Source organism: Anolis carolinensis, chromosome 1, assembly GCF_035594765.1.
Source record: "Anolis carolinensis isolate JA03-04 chromosome 1, rAnoCar3.1.pri, whole genome shotgun sequence".
Lineage (NCBI taxonomy): Eukaryota > Metazoa > Chordata > Lepidosauria > Squamata > Dactyloidae > Anolis > Anolis carolinensis.
In genome coordinates this window covers 268,042,783-268,064,182 of record NC_085841.1, presented here as the reverse complement: position 1 = coordinate 268,064,182, position 21,400 = coordinate 268,042,783, and the positions used below count along the sequence as shown (strand labels likewise).

The 21,400-nt window shown below is 38.5% G+C and overlaps 1 protein-coding gene across 2 annotated transcripts in view; it reads right to left on the bottom strand.

Annotated features, from left to right (window-relative positions):
• The window catches only part of kcnq1 (potassium voltage-gated channel subfamily Q member 1), a 393,916-nt gene that overhangs the window by 107,811 nt on the left and 264,705 nt on the right, over window positions 1–21,400 (bottom strand). For both annotated transcript variants that reach the window (XM_008107851.3, XM_008107858.3), the window contains 3 exons: window positions 15,052–15,146; window positions 12,921–12,967; window positions 10,037–10,098 (listed from right to left, as the gene is read on the bottom strand). In XM_008107851.3, the coding sequence (XP_008106058.1) occupies window positions 10,037–10,098; window positions 12,921–12,967; window positions 15,052–15,146 (204 nt within the window). The remainder of the gene's footprint in view (window positions 1–10,036; window positions 10,099–12,920; window positions 12,968–15,051; window positions 15,147–21,400) is intronic.

Genomic DNA, 21,400 nt, shown 5'->3' with positions numbered 1-21,400 from the left:
GTACTGTGTGAGAACAGCAAACAAACGGCACTCTGAGACATCCTGCATACTGATTAAGCCAGAATCCTAAGCAGATAGGTTTCAAGAGTTTAATCCTGGCACCACCATTTTCAGTGCAAGCCTAGCAGACAGGTAGCAAGATCCAGGCTGCAGTGCTAGATTGTTGGAGCATTCATTTAACTGAACCCTGAAAGCAATTTCCAGAGCTTTTAAAACAGATTTTGTTGTGTCATCAGTTGTAAATTTACAGAAGAAACTGGAGACATGTCTCAAGATGTTTAAATGATGGCTGTTTCATTGGTAAAAAAAAGTGCATCAAGATTTGGTCTGGAGATACTCTTAAAGCCTTCTTACAATTTGAAAAATTGGTTTGAGAGTTCCTGCTCCAGAGAATTTTTGAAGATAAGAATGCCTTAAGAACAGACACAGGATCATGTGAAAGCCAATACAGTTGGCCAGAAACATGAATGGGTAAGGAAATAGGCCCGGGCTGTGGCGCAGGCTGGAGAGCAAGCCAGCTGCTACCAGCTGCAATGAATCACTCTGACCAGGAGGTCATGAGTTCGAGGCCCGCTCGGAGCCTATGTTTGTCTTGTCTTTGTTCTATGTTAAAAGGCATTGAATGTCTGCCTATATGTGTAATGTGATCCGCCCTGAGTCCCCTTCAGGGTGAGAAGGGCGGAATATAAATGCTGTAAATAAAATAAAATAAATATATAAAGTATATAAACTAAAGCCACTGTGGTGGTGTGAGGATACCTAGAAGACCAAGGTTCAAATCATCACTCGGTCATGAAAACCTTAGTCAAATTGCTCGAAAAGATGAAATACAACCAAGTCATTGCACAAAGCAATTCACTGAACAAAGAACCATCGACTCACAATAGAAGGGAAGCTAGAATGAAACAAAATACAGTTGCATGGAGGGATATGAGAGGTAAATATGTTCCAGGACACAGAAAAAGTTTTAAAGATATCTATCTGATTCAGCTCACTCACTACTGAATAATGGGTGCAGATTTATTTACAATGGGAGAGGGGAAAGCGATAGGTAGGTTAGGTATATAAAACCAGAATCCATTTTTGGAAATATAGAACAGAAGGCAAAACAGTAAAGGTAAAAATATATATGAAATTGACATTACTAACCACAATGCAGAAACAACGCATACACAGAGTGCAACATATCACACACCAAAAAGCATAGCAAATCATATTATGTGAGGCCATAAGCAAGGGCAAAGCTAATCCACAGCACCCATAATGCTTTCAGTCAAGTCATTTGAAGATTGAAGCCCGGAAGCCTCTACCTCAGTGGTTCTCAACCTGGGGTGCCCAGATGTTTTTGGCCTTCAACTCCCAGAAATCCTAACAGCTGGTAAACTGGCTGGGATTTCTGTGAGTTGTAGGCCAAAAACATCTGGGGTCCCCAGGTTTAAAACCACCGAGCTAGCTTTTTAGTTTGCATCATAATTCAAACGGATAACAGTTATAGAAAGAAAACCCCCATACCAACTGGGGACTTGGAAAATGGTCCTGAGAAAATCGAAATGGCACCCTCTCAAGTATGGAAAATCATTAGGCCTGAATGCTAAAGCTGTTTGGGAACTAGGAATGACTAGAAACTCACAGAAACCACATTTTTGTGATGCCGTGCAAATGCATATTAGGTCTCAAAAATCTAAGAATTAAAAAAAAACCAAGTAAATCTTATCTGCTGCAAGAAAAACAGAGCAACACTGTATGCAGTTAATTACTTGAAAAACATCTCATTGTGCTCTCACTAACCTCAAAAAGGACAGCTATGTAATGCAGTATTTTGAACACTGGACTATAACTCTGGAAACCAGGGTTCAATTTTTTGCTTGTCCATGGAAACTCATTGGGAGAATGGTAATAGTAATCCTGCTCTGAACAAATCTCGGCTAAATGAACTCCTGTGCCTTAGGGTAGCCATAAGGCAGAAATGACTTGAAGGCATGCCACAAACAAACCCTAAAAAGTAATACATAACAAGGTTATGTATTACATAGTGACATAGGTGCTGTTAATTCCTCTTCCTATAAAGTTCTCATGTCAGACCTTGTTATTTCACAGTGTGGGAACACTACCTGACCTCATTCCTTTGCCATCTGCTGCCTTGGATCTTGATCCAACTGCTTGGCTTGTACACTTGCCCCTGGGCCATTTGGACCGACAGCCACCTTCTTCAGTCCTAACAGCCAACTCCCTGGGGCCTGACCCTGGCTGAGAACAGACATATGCAACATTAATTTAGAAAGTACTTCCCATCTCTCCTCTTTCATGGCTCTATCTTATGCAGGTGGTACCATGTCAAATGGATTTAATAAAACAGCAGAAAACCACGAGGCAGTGGACAGTCTGGAAAATGGAATTATACAGAGAAAAATAAATTTTTGTAAAGATGATACAATCAACTTTCTCATGTAGATATAGATCCCACCTAAACATTAGGAATAATTTTGTGGTGGCAAGCGCTATTTGGCAATAGAATATGCTGTCTTGCAGGGTGGTGGAGTCTCCTTCTCTGAAGGTTTTTAAGCAGAGGCTGCATTGCCACCTGGCAGGGGTGCTTTGATGGTGTGTTCCTGCATTGCAGGGGGTTGGACTGGATGGCCCTTGTTGTCTCTTCCAACTCTATGATACTATGCAACTACTACTGAATCATCATTTCCCCATATGACTGATGAACTGCACTGATCCCATCCTCATCATAGCATGTAGTTTTGACAAAAATGAACAAGGATGGGGTGAGGCTGAGAGGAAGTATCTAGGCATGAACTGTGGGAAACACATGTTCACTGGCTAGACAACTATCTGGATGTGACCTAAGAGTCTTGCTCCAAGAATAATTTCATCTACACTTCCATCACCTCTTTTCTCTCAATGCCCACATCCTAGCAAGGAAACAAAAATACAATTACTAAATTCTCTGATCTAAATTTATTTCATAACAAAAAAATCAAAGTGTCAACCTGTATTGAAAATAGTGGTATAAACAGCAAATAGGTTGACTTAATAGAAGAACATAAAGGGTCGGATTAAATGTCCCAGATAATGAAATCAAAGGGTTGACTAGGCACCCTGTAAAATGCAGCTAAAGACTGTTGCCAGCAGCAGCATCATGAATCGGGCATGTTTTTTGAAACGGCTTTGTAGCAAGGAACCTAGATGATAACACTGAACAATAGTCCATTGTTGCAGAAAGGGGATTATATGACACCACTTGACATTGCATCATACCTTCTGCCTAGCCCACATGCAAGATGTTGCCTTTGTTCTCCTGCTCACTGACTCTTTCCTTTCTGTGAGCAAGATAAAATACAAATTAATTTTACAGAGGCAATGTGCAGCTGCACAAAAATAGGAGTTGAGTATACTGAAAGCCAGCATTTCTGATATGGGAAAGGTGGTTTTGCCAGTTCCTTCCTCTGAAGTACAGTTACACCAACTTGTGTTGGTTAGTGGTCTCCCATCCAAGTACTGACCAAGGCTGACTCTGCTTAGCTTCCCAGCTCACACAAAATCTGGTCCCTTTCGGGTATCTGTAACTAAAGATCACACTTCATCCGTCTGATGAAATAGTGGATTTTAGTCTATGAAATTGAATATAATATAGTTGTTAGTTTTTAAATTGCCACTTAATAATAGTTTTTGCTACCATTCAGAATAATACTCCAACTCTGGCAGAAAACCAGAAACATTTTTCCCCCAGAACCCGAATCAAAGATTTATTGGGGGAAGGGAAAGTAAATATATCTTGAAATTTCACTCCCCCTTCACACCAAGGGCTGCAGCTATAAACAGTAGTTTCTATCAGTTGCAGAAGTTTAGTCCTTGTCCCATCACAGCTATATGAACTGATCTTAAAACATAAAAATGTAAACTTGACACTCTTCTTCCAGTTTTCTGCAAGGGAGGGATTTTATAAATGAAGACAAACAAAACTGATTTAATTGCAGAAAGAGTTTTCCCCTGCCCTTTTAAAAAAGTTCTCTCTGCAAACTCCATGTATCAGCCTGGTAACTTCCTGAATGAATACAGGCTGCTTTTTACATATGAAACTTAAAACCTCTTGGCACAGTTCCAAAAGTTAAATAAAAAGGGGGCTACAAGCCATTATTAACCTGCTTTCCTGCACACAGTAACAGCATTTGACTTTCCAGTGCCAATTTTTTTTTCTTTCTCCATCCCTCTGGCACTCTTTCACTTACTGACGTACCAATACACACACATCCACACACCCCATGGAAAGAAGCCTGTCGGGTGGGAAAATAAAAGGGCTCCAAGTTATACTTTAAACTAATAGATGGTGAACTGATCTGTCAAACAAGAGCAGCTGGCTGTCTTCACAAACCTTTCCAGATTCCTCTGAAGGCTGCATAAGGCCCATGATGGTGTGAGCTGTTGGAAACAAAGAGACATCAGCACTTGTGTAAAGGTGCCAAACACTAATCCTACAAAAACAGGCTCAACACCTTGGATAGCTCTTTTAAAGTTCCAACTAAAACCCAGGGTGGATTCCCCATCCCACTGACATGGAAGCCTCCATCTGCCACTGACCATCAATGCTTTCCAACGGGCTTCATCTGGGAACAAGGAACATATAGGTGAGCTCTTTTTTGATTCAGGAATACAGTTGATCCCACACTTGGCAGAGTGATATTATCAGAGATGTTCCAGAGGCTCTGCTTATTCCACTGATAAAACCCACTCCATCAAGTGCCAAATATACAGGTGAAGAATCGCAAATGTATAGCTCTTCATTTGTACTTTGTACACCTGAGATGTGATTACTTTCCTTCCCTACCATCTACTTTTATATGTTTATAAATATAAATGTTATATTATCAATTGCTGGAGAATAACTATGGGATGAAGTTACTGCTTTCAAACCTCAGTAATATACCACAGAAGGCAACGGTTGGGTCATCATACAAAACAGAGTGCTAGATGAGGTGGACCTTGAGTTTGATCCAGTAGAGGTCTTACAACTAAAATTACAAAGGTTTAAGGCAGAAAACCCTGGAAAAACTGAATCGCCCTGGACTTTGTGTATGGAGGGGAAGTGGGTGGAGAGGCCCTCCGCTGTAATTTTGCCACAGATCTTCACATATCCACTGCTTACATTCTTAGGTCAACAAATGTTGTGTGAAATAATTATATGGAAGAATTCTGCTCAGGTGATGCTGTAGCAACCAGCACTCAACAGACACTTCATTCACCCAAATGCTGCCCAGCTGCATTTATCTCAATATCATATTAAAATGGACTAGTTTCTAGCACAACATGTGGAATGTAGGTATGTGAAATGTGATGGCTGCAGAATAATTTTTAAAATAGGAACTAGAGGAGCCCCACTAGTTTATATTCAAGATAATGATCTTTTAGTAATCATTTTGTAGGCCTATTCCATTGCCACCTGCCTCACAATCCTATCTAGGCTCCCATTTTTTCTTGTGTATTCATTGTACATTTTTCACTTCACTTCAGAGGTAAGCTGATTGCACACAAGAATGGTGCGGGTTTAGCTTCAAATCTTGTTTTCATCATCAGTTTATCTTTGCAATGCTAGACAAAACAGGATTTGCTTCATTTAAAAGCATATTGAAATAGCTCAAATATGCAGGCCTTACTGCCTGGTTCTGTTACCTATGAGTGAACACAGATACAAACAAATTATTCTCAAAATAGTTTTTTTTAAAAAAAAAAAATCCACCACCACAATAGTTTATGTAATTAGCTAATAACTCTCTACACTATTACACATTAATGTTGGCTTTGCGTTTTAAATTCATGTAGGTGTTTATGTCATCTGGACAAAAATACAGTTGAATATAATTTTTACAATAGTTGCAGTGTTTAAGTAATGAAAAGGAGCCCCTGATGGCGCAGTGGATTAAACCGCTGAGCTCCTGAACTTGCTGACCAAATGGTCGGTGGTTCAAATCCAGGAGTGGGATGAGTTCCCACTGTTAGCCCAAGTTTTTGCCAACCTAGCAGTTCAAAACCATGCAAATGTGAGTAGATCAATAGGTACCAGTCCAGCGGGAAGGTAACGGTGCTCCATGCAGTCATGCTGGCCACATGACCTTGGAGGTGTCTACGGACAACACTGGCTCTTCGGCTTAGAAATGGAGATGAATTCCAACCCCCAGAGTCTAACACGATTAGACTTAATTTCAGGGGAAAACCTTTACCTTTACCTAAGTAATTAAAAGGTGAATCACAGCCATCTACCCATCCAGATCTAATCAATACTGCTAAGTAACAGTGAATACAACATGTTTCACTGAATCGAAGAACTTAACAGCAGTATCATCAAATTGGATGGCAAGAAGATCAAGGTTCAGGTATGATTTCATTTTGCTTCCTCGCATCTTTAATGCACAATATACATTGGGTAAGCTAGGTGAAAGTAGTGAAAATCTTTGTCATGCCTGTTTATCAGATCAGAGTCTTTTGGAACATTTAACAGGAAGACCAGTTTGCTGACAGACTCCTTGTCAGTCATTTTTATTCTATCTCTCTCCACTTCTATTAAATAGGAAAATACATACACAAAAGGAACACAGGAATCTGCTCTAACATTTCCATTATTCAGATCTATGTTAAACACACTTTGCATTCCATGCCAATGTCTCTTAAAGTGAAATACATATGAGATAGGATTCTTGCAGCAAAATGGTGTGTTTTCACATCATTATAGCTGCTGCCATCACTACTGTCATATACATAACTGTACAGGAGACAGTCCCTTTTGTGGTCATTACACTCCATTGCATCATCTCTGGTAATTTTTATAACTTCCTTCCTCTGCTCTTTTATCACAAGAATTTAAGGGATGAATCATAGCCACACAGGAAACCAGGGAGACTGATATCAACTGTGAGTGCTTTTGTTGATGCAATAGTGACTTAGCGAATCAAGCTATGCAAACAAAAATAGCAATTGGTCTTGGAGGAAAAGGGGATGGCGGGTGGAGAAGATTCAGGTAGGGCAACAGAGCAAGAAACAATAACATTATATATTTTATATCTAAAAAAAGATTTTAAAATATGCTTCACGTTATTTACAGTTATGTTAAGAAGGATATTAGCAATAATATTTATTCAAATTGAAATGTCCAAATGAATTATACTAATATTTTTATTATGGATGAAGAACTGAATATTGCTGAAGAACTGAAATTGATTGAGATTGATTTTTTATAAAGAAAAATCCACAAACATGTTAATCAATAAAGGACCAATAAATGAGTGTATTAGCAATGGTTATGAACAGAATCTGGAAGTAATGGTTTAGAGTATAATATGCGTTTCTTTGGGACCACCAAACATCCTAAACAAAATAATGCCTTCCCCGCATAAGAAGAGTGGTGATTTTTTGTTTTACCCAACCAAAGACTGATATTTTCTATAGTCCTGCTAGTTTCTATTTGTCCTGCTTGAAAGCCAAAATCCAAGCCATATATATGAAGAGCTTGTTGAAAGGCCACACAGAAGCACTAATAATATAATTTCCTCAGTGTTTCCTACAAGTGTAATGATAGGGCCTGACCACTACTGGTTACTCCCAGCTAGATTATACACAGTGAATGAATATTGAAATGTAGTTCACGACTTAAGAAAACCCCATTGACTCAAAGGGTCTATTTTGGTTGAGACTATCAATAGGATTCAGGTTTAGGTATACTCAAGGTTTCTGGGCTTCCAAAACCTATGGAATGATAAGTCTACAGAGATAATATGTTTAGGCCAATTCCATCAATTGCCTAGAAATGAACGTCAAGTTCCTACTGGACACCAAAGATAAGAAATACCAACTTGGCTGGTGCCTTGAAGAGGGCAGAGGATCAACCTAATAACAAATTCTTGATTTTTCTGTTGTTTGCTCCAGGCAGTTCTCAATTCTGCTCAAAGGTAGGAGGAAGGTAGGAGGAAAGGCAAGTCAAAGCAATCAGGAGTTGGATAGGGTTGTGTGAGCTTATTTATTAAGTCTATTGTTCAGAGCAGCTGAGACACAGAATGTTTGAATGTCAGTTGAAAACCATAACCTAATAAAATGCTCATTCTTCAATTCAGACCTCTATGGACCTCATCACATGGATGATGTACAGCACTGTGATTTGCCAGCCTCCGTAGCAAATCATAGAGGCAGTGGAGCAGCAGCAGGGCAATCCAGGCACCCCGACTACCAGTTGATGCTTCTCCATCCCATGTGGGGAAGCATCACCACTGCACCAAAGCCCCATTGTTCCTTATGAAACACAGGGCAGTCTTATGAAACACAGGGCGGCGGCATTTCACCACACTGCTAAGCCAGTTTGCCCATGGAGTCCCACCAAAGTCGCCATACATCATTTGATTGGCAGTGTGGGGCTTAGAAATATAGTACAAGGTTTCTGTTTCCTGACTGCTACAGCTATAGATAGGAGCAGTCACAGAAACATCTACCAATAGAGTTGGAAGAGATCACATGGGCTCTCTACTCCAATTCCCTGCCATGCAGTCTTTCTTAAGGAACAAGGTTTTAAATACTGAAATATTTTGAGACAAGGCCCATTTTGTTTCTTAATCATTCTCCTCTCTAGGTTTTTAGGACAATAGTAAAGACACAAGTCTGGAAATGAGCTAGGAAAGAAGATTCATAGACGTCAGTGTGGCTAAGCACGTATTGGCCGTTTATTGTCACAAGTCAACCTTTTAAAAGGCTTGGAAGACAGTGGATCAACTGTCAATGGGCAGTTGTTCCACTCTCCTTCTGTGTGTTATCTCTACTCTTAGGTCTACTGAGAGATGGTGTTAAACACCCCATGCAAGAATAAGGAGAAGGAGAAAGGGGAAGAGGAAGATAATAGGGTGCAGTGAAACACTTGTGCTATCAAGTGAATAAGCTGTGGCGCAGGCTGGAAAGCAAGCCAGCTGCAATAAATCACTCTGACCAAGAGGTCATGATTTCGAGGCCAGCCCGGTGCCTGCGTCTTGTCTCTGTCTCTGTTCTATGTCATGGCATTGAATGTTTGCCTTTATGTGTGCAATGTGATCCACCCTGAGTCCCCTTCGGGGTGAGAAGGGCAGAATATAAATGCTGCAAATAAATAAATAAATAAATAAATAAATAAATAAATAAAAAAATAAAAAAATTAATAGCTCACTCCAAGTCTCTTCTATCTTTTTAAATATCCTATGGTATTTGTTTATTATTGTTCTTTCAATTAGTCAGTAATTCTATTATTTATTACATTTATTTCTCTACCATAATCAGAAGAATTCCAATAATTAGGGCATTTATATATAAACAGATTGAGATCATAGAATGCATTCTATTTCCTATCTACACTATTTTTAAATTTGAATTTGTTTTAATAGTTTTTATCTGGGAACTTTTAAAATACTGTTTATATTTAATCCTGTTTTAATGTTCGTATTTTTGTATATTTTAAAAGGTTATACTAATGCTTTGATGGTAAGCCATTTTGAGTTCCCTTCGGGAGAAATAATGCAAATAATAATAATAATAGTAATAATAATAATACACTATCTAGTAAATTATCACTTAATCACAATTCCATCATGAAAATCAGGCTGCAAAACCACTGAATTAATAAAGCCTAAAAGCAGATGGCTTTTAACATATGAGAAAAGCTTCAGTACATTCAGTGTATCATTTAAGGTCTTTAGCAGGTAAAAAATATGTATTTGAGATATGTTATCTACCGCAGGTTCCCCTTTCTTAATTAACTCCACCATCTCCTCATTGCAATTATATATTTATATAACTTGGAACTATTTTTCTATTCTGCCCTCCCATAAAAACAGTGGATTTGCAAAAACTTGTTATCCTTTTTCATGTTTTCCCTTTTTTTCTTATTGCAGCCTTTTACTTGAAAATTTCCTTAAAACTGTTTTTTTAATTATTAGGAAAGGAAGGAGTACATATATGTGTGTGTATTCATTTTGTATGAGGTAGAAAAGAAAAGACCACATTTGTTGGCAATTCAATTCAGGCCTACCTTGTCTTCAACTCTGTTCAGACGGGCACCAATTGTATTATTCCCTCTGTCTTTGTTTTTTTCTGTACAGAAAGAACATTTTTAGATGAATATCATGTGTTCGAACAGTATAGAATGAAACCATGTGACTGCATTAAACGAATCTACTAGGGCTACTTAATTGAATGCTGCTGACAGATGGGTAATTTTATTATGTTAAGAAAAGCTTTTAAATTACTTTAATAATATCAGCTGAAACCTTGCCTTTTAATGGACTCAAGAACCAAGTGCACTCTGATTTCATATTATACTTTAAATTCAAGGAATTAAACTACATTCAACTGAACCAATGTAAATCTGATTTGGAATAATTTAGTTCAAAAATATGCTACTGCAGGAGCTGTATATCAGGAGATGCACTCATGCACTTGCATGTGATCAGAAAGTATGAATGGAAATTAATGTTAAGAATGTGAGTAAACCAAAAATGGTATTTTCCTAATAAATGAAAGTTAGGAATTTGAATAATCATTGATATTATAAAGGAATGGCCCTAGCATTTGCATTGTTTGGAATATTTTCCAAAAAGATTATGTCTTGGAGATCATTTGCTTTGGAGATTTCACAACCTTCTGCGTAGTGTTATATTCTCTATATTATCCTGCCTGAAATGTTTGCCTGCAGACTATGTTAATCTATAGTGCCTATAAGTGTGGGTGGAATGGCTCCAACTTTATAGTTCACTGGAACATGGAGGGCAGGAGGCCAATTAAGATGGTCTGCCCGAGGATTCTTACAGATCCAGGGGATTCCTGATGGCTCTTGGGGATGTTCTTGTTGCCTTGGCAAATGATCCTGTTGAAGCCCTGGCTAAGCTCTGGAATAAAGAAATGTCCATGATAGTGGACACAATTGCTTCTAAAAATCTCTCCCCCCCCCCCCCCCCCCGCCCAAATGAATAGAGCCAAGTGAACCTCTGGGTTACTATTGAGCTGGCTATGATGAAACAAATGGGACAGAGACTACAGACAAGAGCATTGATAGCAGAAAACTGGGACCAAGACAGTTTTGGGTGTCTTGGTGGATGATCTATGTCAGGAACTGGGCAGGGGGAATGTGTCTCTACTTGTTCTGCTGCACCTCTCAGCTCCATACCACAAATCATGGTATCCTTCTGGGCTGCCTTTTTAGTTCTAATCCTTCCAGTAGAGGTGTTGCTGGGGTCCTCCTGCTTGACACCCTTGTTATTGTCTATCAGGGCTCAGTTTTATTTCCTTGCTATATGTGAAGCCACTGGGAAAAGTCACCTAGAGTTTTTGGGTTTAATGTCATCAATTTGCTGATGTCACTCAACTCTGTATTTCCTTTGCATCTAATTCCAAGGAAGTGCCTCAGTATTGGACCAATGACTGCTGTCCAATGAAATGGATGAGAACAAACTAAATGAAACTTATTATAAATAAGAGAGGTGTGCTTCTGATCAGTCAAAAGGAATATCAGGGGCCCTATCTGAACTGCCATATAATGCAGTTTGTCCAATTTCAAACTGCATTATATGGCAGTGATAGGGATTTAGTCTGTGCTAGGTGAGGTTCTACTCTCATTGAAATCTTAAGCCTACAGCTGGGATTCCCAGTTTGCAGCAGTGGCCTTGAGTGTATTTGCACAGCTAAGTGCACTAGTGGTATCTGTTCCTTGAAAAGCCAGATTGGGCAATGGTAAAACATGCCTTGATTACATTCTCTTTTCACTATTGTAACACATTCTATGTGTGACTGCTTTAAGAAACAATGTATTTATCAACAGCAGGTCCAAAATGCTGCAACCAGTATACTGATGGAACTGTTACAAGGAGCATAGAACTTCCTAACTCACTACTAGTTCACTTCTAGGTACAATTCAAACTACAGGCAGTCTCCATGTTTCAAACATCCAACTTACAAATGACTCATATTTAAGTGCAGGGGTGAGACCAAAAGGAGAGAAATCTACCTCTCAGAAGGGAAATTTCTGAGAGTTATCCACTGAAGCTTTATCATCTATATTTGTTTCTACATTTTTGGCTGGAGCTACATTTTAAAAATGTTCTGATTTACATATAAATTCAACTTAAGAACAAACCTACAGAAACTATCTTGTTTGTAACTTGGGGACTGCCTGTAAAATCCTATTAAGCTTAGGTACAAACCACCTGAAGGTCCATATCTCCCTATACAAACCTGCTAAAGTCTTAAGATCCCAGGGAAGACTTTTTCTTGGTCTGATCACCATCAGTTTCTTTAGCAAGGACATATGATAAAGTCTTATCATTGGCTGTTCCCACTCTCTGGAATTCCCTTCCATAGGAGGTAAGACTAATCCCCTCCCTACTCTCCTTTTGCCAGCAGACCAAAAACATTTTGTTCACACTGGCTTTGAACAAATCGCTGCTGGGAGGAAGTCTTTTAATGTAGTGTGTGCTTTATTTTAACTTTTGTATCCTTTTAGATAATTTTATATTGTATATAATTAATGTTTTGTGGTAATGTTATTTTAATTGTCTAAAACTGTATTCTGGCTTTAGCTAACTCTTTTTGTGAGTAGCCTTGGGTTTCATCCTGAGAGAAAGATGGCATATAAATGAAATAAATAAACGATTAGCAAAACTAATGTTGTTATCAATGCATTTATCAACAGATTATCGGATATGCTGTTTTCCCTCTGGCAAGATCGAGAGCAGGAACAATATTTAAGACACAATAGATCTGTATACCCAAACAGATGTAGATATATGTAGATATATGTATGTATATACACACACACACACATCCATATATATGTATGTACACACATTCACATATCCAGATATATGTACACACACATATCCATACCATTTTTTCATAGATTTCTATTGATGTTGACTTACCTGAGACAGAAATAAATAGTGATGGCTTTCCTATAGACTGGTCCAACCTAATGAGAAAGAAAAAAAGGTAACTCAATAAACTGGATAAAAACTTTTTCAGACTTCATCAAAGAAACTGAACAACAACTGTTGTTTCTCCAGTCATAATACAGGAAGTCCCACATAGTTACTGCTCAGTGGCAACACTCCTTTGAACATCTTTTTCAGAATGTGTGGAGACTGACTGGTCCAAATGGATTTTTATAAAGAAACCACTTGTCTCTAAAAGTGTATTGCAGTCTCCTAATGCATTCTAAAATGGTACATTGGAATGATTTACTAGGAAAATAATTCAACTTTTATCAAAGAAATGTGAGGATTTGAATTTATTTTATTTTTTTCTGTTTTTTTTCTTTTCTAAGAAGCCAATGCATACCAAAAAAAGAGTTCCAATGACAGTAATAGAATTGTGCAAAAATAGAATTAGAAAAATTGCTCTATCTAGTGGTTTAGATAAGATTAAGCCATGTGCAGCTGGACTGGTGAAAGAAAACTTCCTAATTCTCGCCTCCCCTCAAGTGGGAATAGTGATGAAGAGGGTAGGGACTCCTGAAAAGCAAAAGAGGTTAAGGATCCCCTCCCCTCCCCTCTCTTACCAATAGAAAGCAGATCCTGGATCCAACCATGGCTTGGATCCAACCATGGCTAGGATCCATAGTGACACACGTGAAACTGGTTTGAGGATAGGGACTTTTCTAGTGCCTCCTGCACATACTTCCCCATTGAAAATCTACCAGAGGGTCAGGATGCCCTTTTGAATGATTACAGTTCTTTCTGCCATACTCAAAGGTCTGTGGTGGGTAAAATCAAATACTTATTCAATATTTGAGAATTTCCTTGTTCTTAAGCACTAACAAGGAGCCCCCGGTGGAGCAGTGGGTTAAACCACTGAGCTGCTGAACTTGCTGACTGAAAGGTTGGCAGTTTGAATCCAGGAAACGGAGTGAGCCCGCTATTAGCCCCAGCTTCTGCCAACCTAGCAGTTTGAAAACATGCAAATGTGAGTAGATCAATAGCCACCACTTCTGTGGGAAGGTAACGGCACTCCATGCAGTCATGCTGGCCACATGATTTAGGAGGTGTCTATGGACAACACCGACTCTTCGGCTTAGAAATGGAGATGAGCACCAACCCCCAGAGTCAGACATAACTAGGCTTAATGTCAGGGGAAACCTTTACCTTTACCTTAAGCACTAACAAACCAGAGATGAAGAAAACAAAAGAAAAAAAGACACAGTAGATTGAAATGGCATAAGAAAATAGCTCAGAATCCCAGTGCATTTTTCTTCTATTGCCCAATACTGTGCTATCTCTCTTTTGTTTATTTTGCCTGAGGGTGATATTAAACAATGTAAGACAAATGCAAGATTCTTGACCTCATGTGTACTTCCTAAAGCTCAGTGAGGGCACAGACAGGGAGAATTTGTGGGCAGGAGGGCACTGATGGATGCATCCTGATCCAAACTCTTTTTTTCAATACATTTTTCCTCCCCTCAACTCCAGGTAGTGCTGACATTGGAAACCCTGGGCAAAGGACTTCTTACAGAGAATTTATAAATGTGAAAAGGTTAAGCACTCCCTCTTCTCTCTAATTCATTTTCATGAGACTACTAGCAATCAAACAAATGCCAATCAGCTTAACATGTCATTTTATCTTGATATAGTAGCTCTTCAAGTAATTTGAAACAATCTTTATGGATTCTCGACACAACATATCTGAAGAGAAAATTACCTCCCCTTTTCACTTTTTCCTTGTTCCTTTCCATCTCTGCTGCCAAACCCTGCAACATTTCTTTAATATATTTCGTTCTATAAACTTCTGGCCAAGAAATGATAGTCTAGAGCAGAGTATCTCAAATTGTGATCCTCCAGATGTTTTGGGTAAGCTGGCTGGGATTTCTGTGAGCTGAAGTCCAAAACTCCTGGAGGAGCAGTTTGAGAAACACTGGTTTAGAAAAAGTAGATACCACAATCATTTTTGTCACAGATCAGCTGAGAATTTGCAGTTTCCAAAGACCTTAAGAGCTCAATACATAATTTTCTTTTTCCTTTTTCTTTTCATTAGTTTGGGCAAAAGGATTCTATTACTCACCTTCTTTGAAGCTCTTTTATTCGCACCATTAAATTCAGATGACCCTGAGAATATTGTTCTATGACATCTCGTACATCATAAGGCTTTCTAGCTTGCTATAAGAAAGGAAAATAATTTAATAATTTTAGATCCCATAATACATAGATAACACATAGATCAGTAAGACTTGAAAGTTACTATTTTCTTCTCTAGGCATTTGCCATACAATTTTATACTGTATAGATAAAATAAATAATTATTTACAAGGGGATGCAGTCAGCTAAATAGCCTGGACCAGAAGCATCTAGGGCTTTAAAGGTCATAAGCAGCACTTTGAATTGTGCCCAGAAACAGACTGGCAGCCGGTGGAACTGCTTCAACGAAGAATTGTCCACTTCCAGTAGCCAGCACCAGTGAGCAACCTGGCAACAGCTCTTTGGATCATCTGAAGTTTCCAAACACTCTCCACGTAGAGCGCATTACAGTAATCTAGACGGGATGTAATTAAAGCATGTACCACCGTGGTTTCTCAAGGAACGTGCACAGTTGGAGAAGATTTAATTGTGTAAAGGCCCTCCTGGCCACCACCGAGACTTGGGCCTCCAGGTTTAGTGTCGAGTCCAGGAGGACTCCCAAACTGCGAACCAGTGTCTTCAGGAGGAATGCATCCTATCCATCACAGGCTGAATGCCTATTCCCTGGTCTGCCTTCCAACTGACAAGAAGTACCTTTGTCTTGTCTGGATTGAGTTTCAATTTGTTTGCCTTCATCCAGTCCATTACTGATGACATGCACTGGTTTAAGGCCAGGCCATAGCCTGTGAACTCCTTTCTAGGTAATGAATCCCAAACCTCCCTGTATTCTTTTTTTTAAAAAGCTTGGTACATTGGAGATGTGCATGATCTACTTGGATGGCACAAATATCAATTGGATGCTGGAATATTCAAATATAACCCTCTATGCTAATGTGTGCTTTGCCATGCTACATTCATGAGGCTGAGAAAAGTCGTTTTAGTCACATTTTAAAAACTCTCATAATTTTATAAATGTTGTAAGAATTTTAAAAGCAGAGGGAATGGGGGAGTATTAAGTGCCTTAGAACCATAAATACTGTACAAAGATCAGAGATGAAAAAAATGTAAACCAATGTATATAAAACACCTCTTAAAATTACTGTAACAGCTTTATATATATTAAAGTGCACCAATGTCAGCTTCCTGTGCTAGAAGCTAGCACTGTTATGCATCTGGAATGTTATAGGTTTGCCTTGTCCACAAGGTTTAAATGGTCAAGACTTAGTTTTAGGTTACTGAAAGTTTTATCAATTTCATAACAGATGGAAAATTTCATTTGGGAACAAAATTCTTATTAGAGGTAATATTCTCATTTTGTCCTCCTACCCTCCATAGCCACATCCTTTCTGTCTGAACTTCCTTCTCTGCTATGGAACTCAAGCTCTGGGGAAAAGAAAATCCCATGTAGGGGCATCATCATGATGAAGCAATTCGCAAACAAATGTCAGGGGGTGCCAATTTCCAGTCAGCCATGGTAACCCATTGAGTGATATTAGGCAAGTTGCCTGCAAAAAACCTATTATGAGACTCTCATTTAACTGTGTGATGCAGGACTAAGAAATATGGCCCTGTCAGGACATGATGTGAACATTCATAGTGAATCCAGATCCTCTAGGTTATTTTTATTGGATTTTTAATATATAATTACAAAGAAAAGAAACAGAAAAATAAAGGAGAAAAAAGAGAAGAATGGAGGGAGATACATAACATATAAACAAAGACTGGGTGTATGCAGTGATATAAGTTTACCAAAGTATTGTACTGGGTTTGAATGTTGAACTGAGATTCTGAGATACCAGGATTTGAATTCCCACTCAGTCAGGGTAACCCAGTTAGTGAACTTGAACATATCATTCTCCCTCAGATTTAGAGAAAGACAACAGCTAACTTCTGAATAAATTTTGTCTATGATACAGTCACCATAAGTCTGAGTCAAGTCTGAGTCTATATTTGTGTGCATCTTGGAGATGTGACTCAAGTCTGAACATAAAATTTATTTACATTTCATATATAAATGAAAATAATATTATAAAATATTTACTAATTTTGTGTATGAAAGAAAACTTGTATATGCTACATCATTAGAAAGCACTATTTCAGCCACTCTTGTGGACAGTTTTGGATTTGCAAGATATTGCAATTCCAGATAAAGGATGCTCAACCTGTATGGTATGTGATTGTCCAAAACCCGAATAATACCAATTGCTGGAAATTTATTTCAACTAAGTAAGATTTTAAGGGCTCTGTGTAACTATACAACTCTGAATGGTCTAGTTTTAATTGCTCATTCAAACAAACTTTCTTGCTGAGTTTTGCTGTTTTAAATTACTTATGGTTTGTTTTATTGCAGGCCCCTTTTCTAATCAAGAATATTGATGACAATAACTAAAATGTATTAGAATTTTCTCTTTGTTACATTGGAAATTGTTTGCCGAAGGCAGAGTAGAAAATGGGTGGCATACACTAGATATGTACACAGCTGTTGCATAGTATCAGAATCCTCCACTGGGTTGTACGTGTGTGTAAGAGTGTAGCAGCCACAGACCAGTATTTCCCTCCAAGTCAAAATGGAAAAGAACAGAGACAAGTTCAAGCTGCAGGAAATTCTGAGCAGAATAACAAAACAATAGCCAAGTACAAGAGTGTGCAACATTCTTTGAAGTACAAAGAACTTTGAACTATTTTGTTTGCCAGAAAGCCCTCTGAAGTGATTACAGAAAATTACATATACAATTCCTGATTGATAGTAAGGTAACTGTATTACGTGTAAAGCACTATACAATTTGTGGTAACACTTTGAAATCCTCAGTTATAAATACATCAAGAGCGTCTGGTGACATCACAGCAAGCCACAACACATGTCAGTTTCTCTTGTCATTAGTGGAACCCCAAGCTATATTTTTAGCTTTCTTCACCATAAAAGCAGACTTCATTACTCATGCTTAGTAATATAAAGTATGTGGCTATTAAATAAGCTTTTTGTGGAATCTTGGGTTCATTACTATAAATGGGGGTTCATTAGCTGAAAAGATGCCTTAAAATTAGATACTCTATTTAAGAAGCCAAATTTAGCTAATCTTGCTAGTGTACAAATGAAGTACACACAACCAGCTCCAGTGGCAGTATGTCTAAAACCTGTAATATTCTATAATATGGAAAAAATATACTGTATTTACACTTTCATTAAAATACTGCCATTTTAAAAAGTTTCCTAAGCATGGTAGAGTTATACATAGACCAGAATCCCAATGTCTCATGTACACATAAGTATCAAAGTAGTTGGGCATTTTTGTTCAATACGGTTATTTACATTCAGTTCAAAATTATGAAAGCAAAGTTGGACATGTCTATGCAGGTGTCCATTTCACACTGATGTCACATGTATCACACACAGACATGCTTTGTCCATCAACACACACTGTATGTTGATGCACATTGCATATGGGCATTCATGAACATTTATGTAGGGTTACACAGGACAATCAATACACAACTCCATGTGCAGAGATTTTTGCCATATAGTGTTTATGTTGGATCTTGACTATAGCATTCAGATATCCCTAAAATCTATTTTTTCAAGGATTCAGTTGAGAAGCAGTCAGGGGTGCAGCAAGATCATTAGCATTATTTTGTTAAGTTTTGTCAGTAACTTGGATTGAGAATTAAGACATCAAAGATTATCAAGTCAAGATGGTGTCTTGAAATGATCCAATTAAAGCTAGGTTATTATGATAGGAGAAAGACATTAAGAGAGACAAGTAGACAGGCAAATAAATGTGCCTTTGAACTGTAAATTGAAAACTGAGGGTATGCTAATGAGCAAACTTTTTCTGGAGGGTTAGTCATGTAGGTCAGTAATATTATTTACAGTGACAATTACAGGTGTCAGCTCACTCAAATTTCAGAATGCTTGTCTCATCAACAACAACTGTTCTATGAACAGCCAATGTCAATAGCAGAATTGCTTTTTGTATGATATTTCCCTATGGTCTAACAGTTTACTCCCCTGTCCACCAACCATGTATATGCAGGAGTCTACCGTATACCATGCAGCTGAGGAGAAGTCTACATAGGGACCACCAAACGCAGCATTGCCCAAACAGGAGTCAAAGAACATGAAAGGCACTGCAGACTAACTCAACCAGAGAAGTCAGCACTTGATGAACCAACCTGGACATAGTGTATTATTTGAGAAAGCAGAAATGCTGGACCACTCTAACAACTACCATGTCAGAATACACAGAGAAGCCACTGAAATCCACAAGCATGTGGACAATTTCTACAGAAAGGAGAAAACCATGAAAATGAACAAAATTTGGCTACCAGTATTTTAAAAACCCTCTAAAATCAGGACAGTAAATAAAGAACAACACTCTGAAAACAGAGGAATTCCAGAAATGAAACAATTAGGGCCAGCTAACACCTCCAACCAAGGATTCATCGGGCAAGAAGCTACCAGGCGTTGAATCTGCGACACCATTAAATGTTAACCAAGCTGGCCACTTGCAACATTCATATTTGCCTCAAACAGACCAGAGTTCGTTCTCCCAACCTGGACTTTCCGCAGAAATATAAACCCCACTTGCTTAGTTTCTAACAGACCTCACAGCCTCTGAGGATGCTTGCCATAGATATGGGTGAAACGTCAGGAGAGAATGCTTCTGGAACATGGCCATACAGCCAAGAAAACTCACAGCAACCCGTGTGTGTGTGTGTGTGTGTGTGTGTGTGTGTGTGTGTGTGTGTATCAGGGCAATATTCCAGTTGACTGATGAAGTAAACTTTAATTGAATAAAAAAGTGTCCCTTAAGGAGTGAGGCTACAAACCTTTCCTTATAAAACTATTTCATTTTGAATGTTATTAAACATCTGTGTGTGCTGTGTTTCTGACAAACATATCCCAAGGTACATTACAAAATTAAAAAATTCAACAACAACAGAAATAAAATACAGGCATATCAATTATACTATTTGTATTCAGGGGGAGGAGCAATATAGCCATATGTGAAAATGACACCAACTTACTCATAATGGTGAAAACCCTCTCTCTGGCTGAATGGATAAACTAGCTGTGGCTGAAGTTCATTTTCTTTTTGTGTACAGGGGCAGAACAGTAATAACCCCACATATGTAAGGATGAAGCCTGAGCTGGTGGTGATTAACATGGTCAGAGATCTTGGATCTGTGGCAGATGGCTCAATAAATATGTGAACCCCAGCTGTGGCAGCTGGGAAAAAGTGAACTCTGTATCAGGGAGCATTTGAAAAAAGAATAATAACACTGATAGCACTTTAATGGTCTCATACAAAATTTATGCTGGAACTACACTTGTTCCTCCACACAAGGGATTTACAGTGCCATGTTGTGTACAGTTTTGACTGCTTCATGTCAAAAGGAATATGAAAGAGTTAGGGAATCCGGCAGGAAGGTAACGGCGTTCCATGCAGTCATGCCGGCCACATGACCTTGGAGGTGTCTACGGACAATGCTGGCTCTTCAGCTTAGAAATGTAGATGAGCACCAACCCCCAGAGTCGGACATGACTGGACTTAACATCAGGGGAAAACTTTACCTTTTTACCTTTAGGGAAGGTGTAGAAAATAGCAAACAAAACTATCATGGAAATAAAGACTACAATGTTTGAAGGTGTTCAGTTTAGAAAGAAGGTAAGGGAGGAGGAACAAGGCAAGTTTATAAAAGTATGCATGGTGTAAAAGCAGATGAAAGTTGTTTTTATCTGCCTCACAATGCTGGTGAGAGAGTTAGGAGGCTTTGTGCAGCCATTCCATGTTTTCTCCATAATGGATATTCCATGGTAAAGAAGACAATTGAAAGAAGCAGTAGAAAGTCAAGTCATTATGAGGGAGAATGAAAATGTCAGGAGGCCTTGTAAATTTCTGTGAGGGAAGTAGGGTAATGCCTTCATAGAAGTCTCATCTGGAACCAGCCTCATAGTCATAGCTCATAGCCATTCATTAAGCAAAAGAAATTGGTTCTCACACAACAGCCAATGTGGTTTATGGTTTGAGTGTGGAACTATGAACCCTAGTCTCCTGGAGTGTTAGTCCTGTTTTCCCATGGAAATCTATTAGGTGACCTTGAACAAGTCATAGCCTCAGAGAAGGACAATGACAAAATCCCTCTGAACAAAACTTGCCAAGAAAGCCATGATGTGTAGGCACACAGCAACATCATCAATTTGTTGAATTCATTACCACAAGGTCTTGTGATATCTGCTAGTTTTGGAGGCTTTAAAAGAAGATTATGAAAAATAATGGATTCATCTATCAATAACT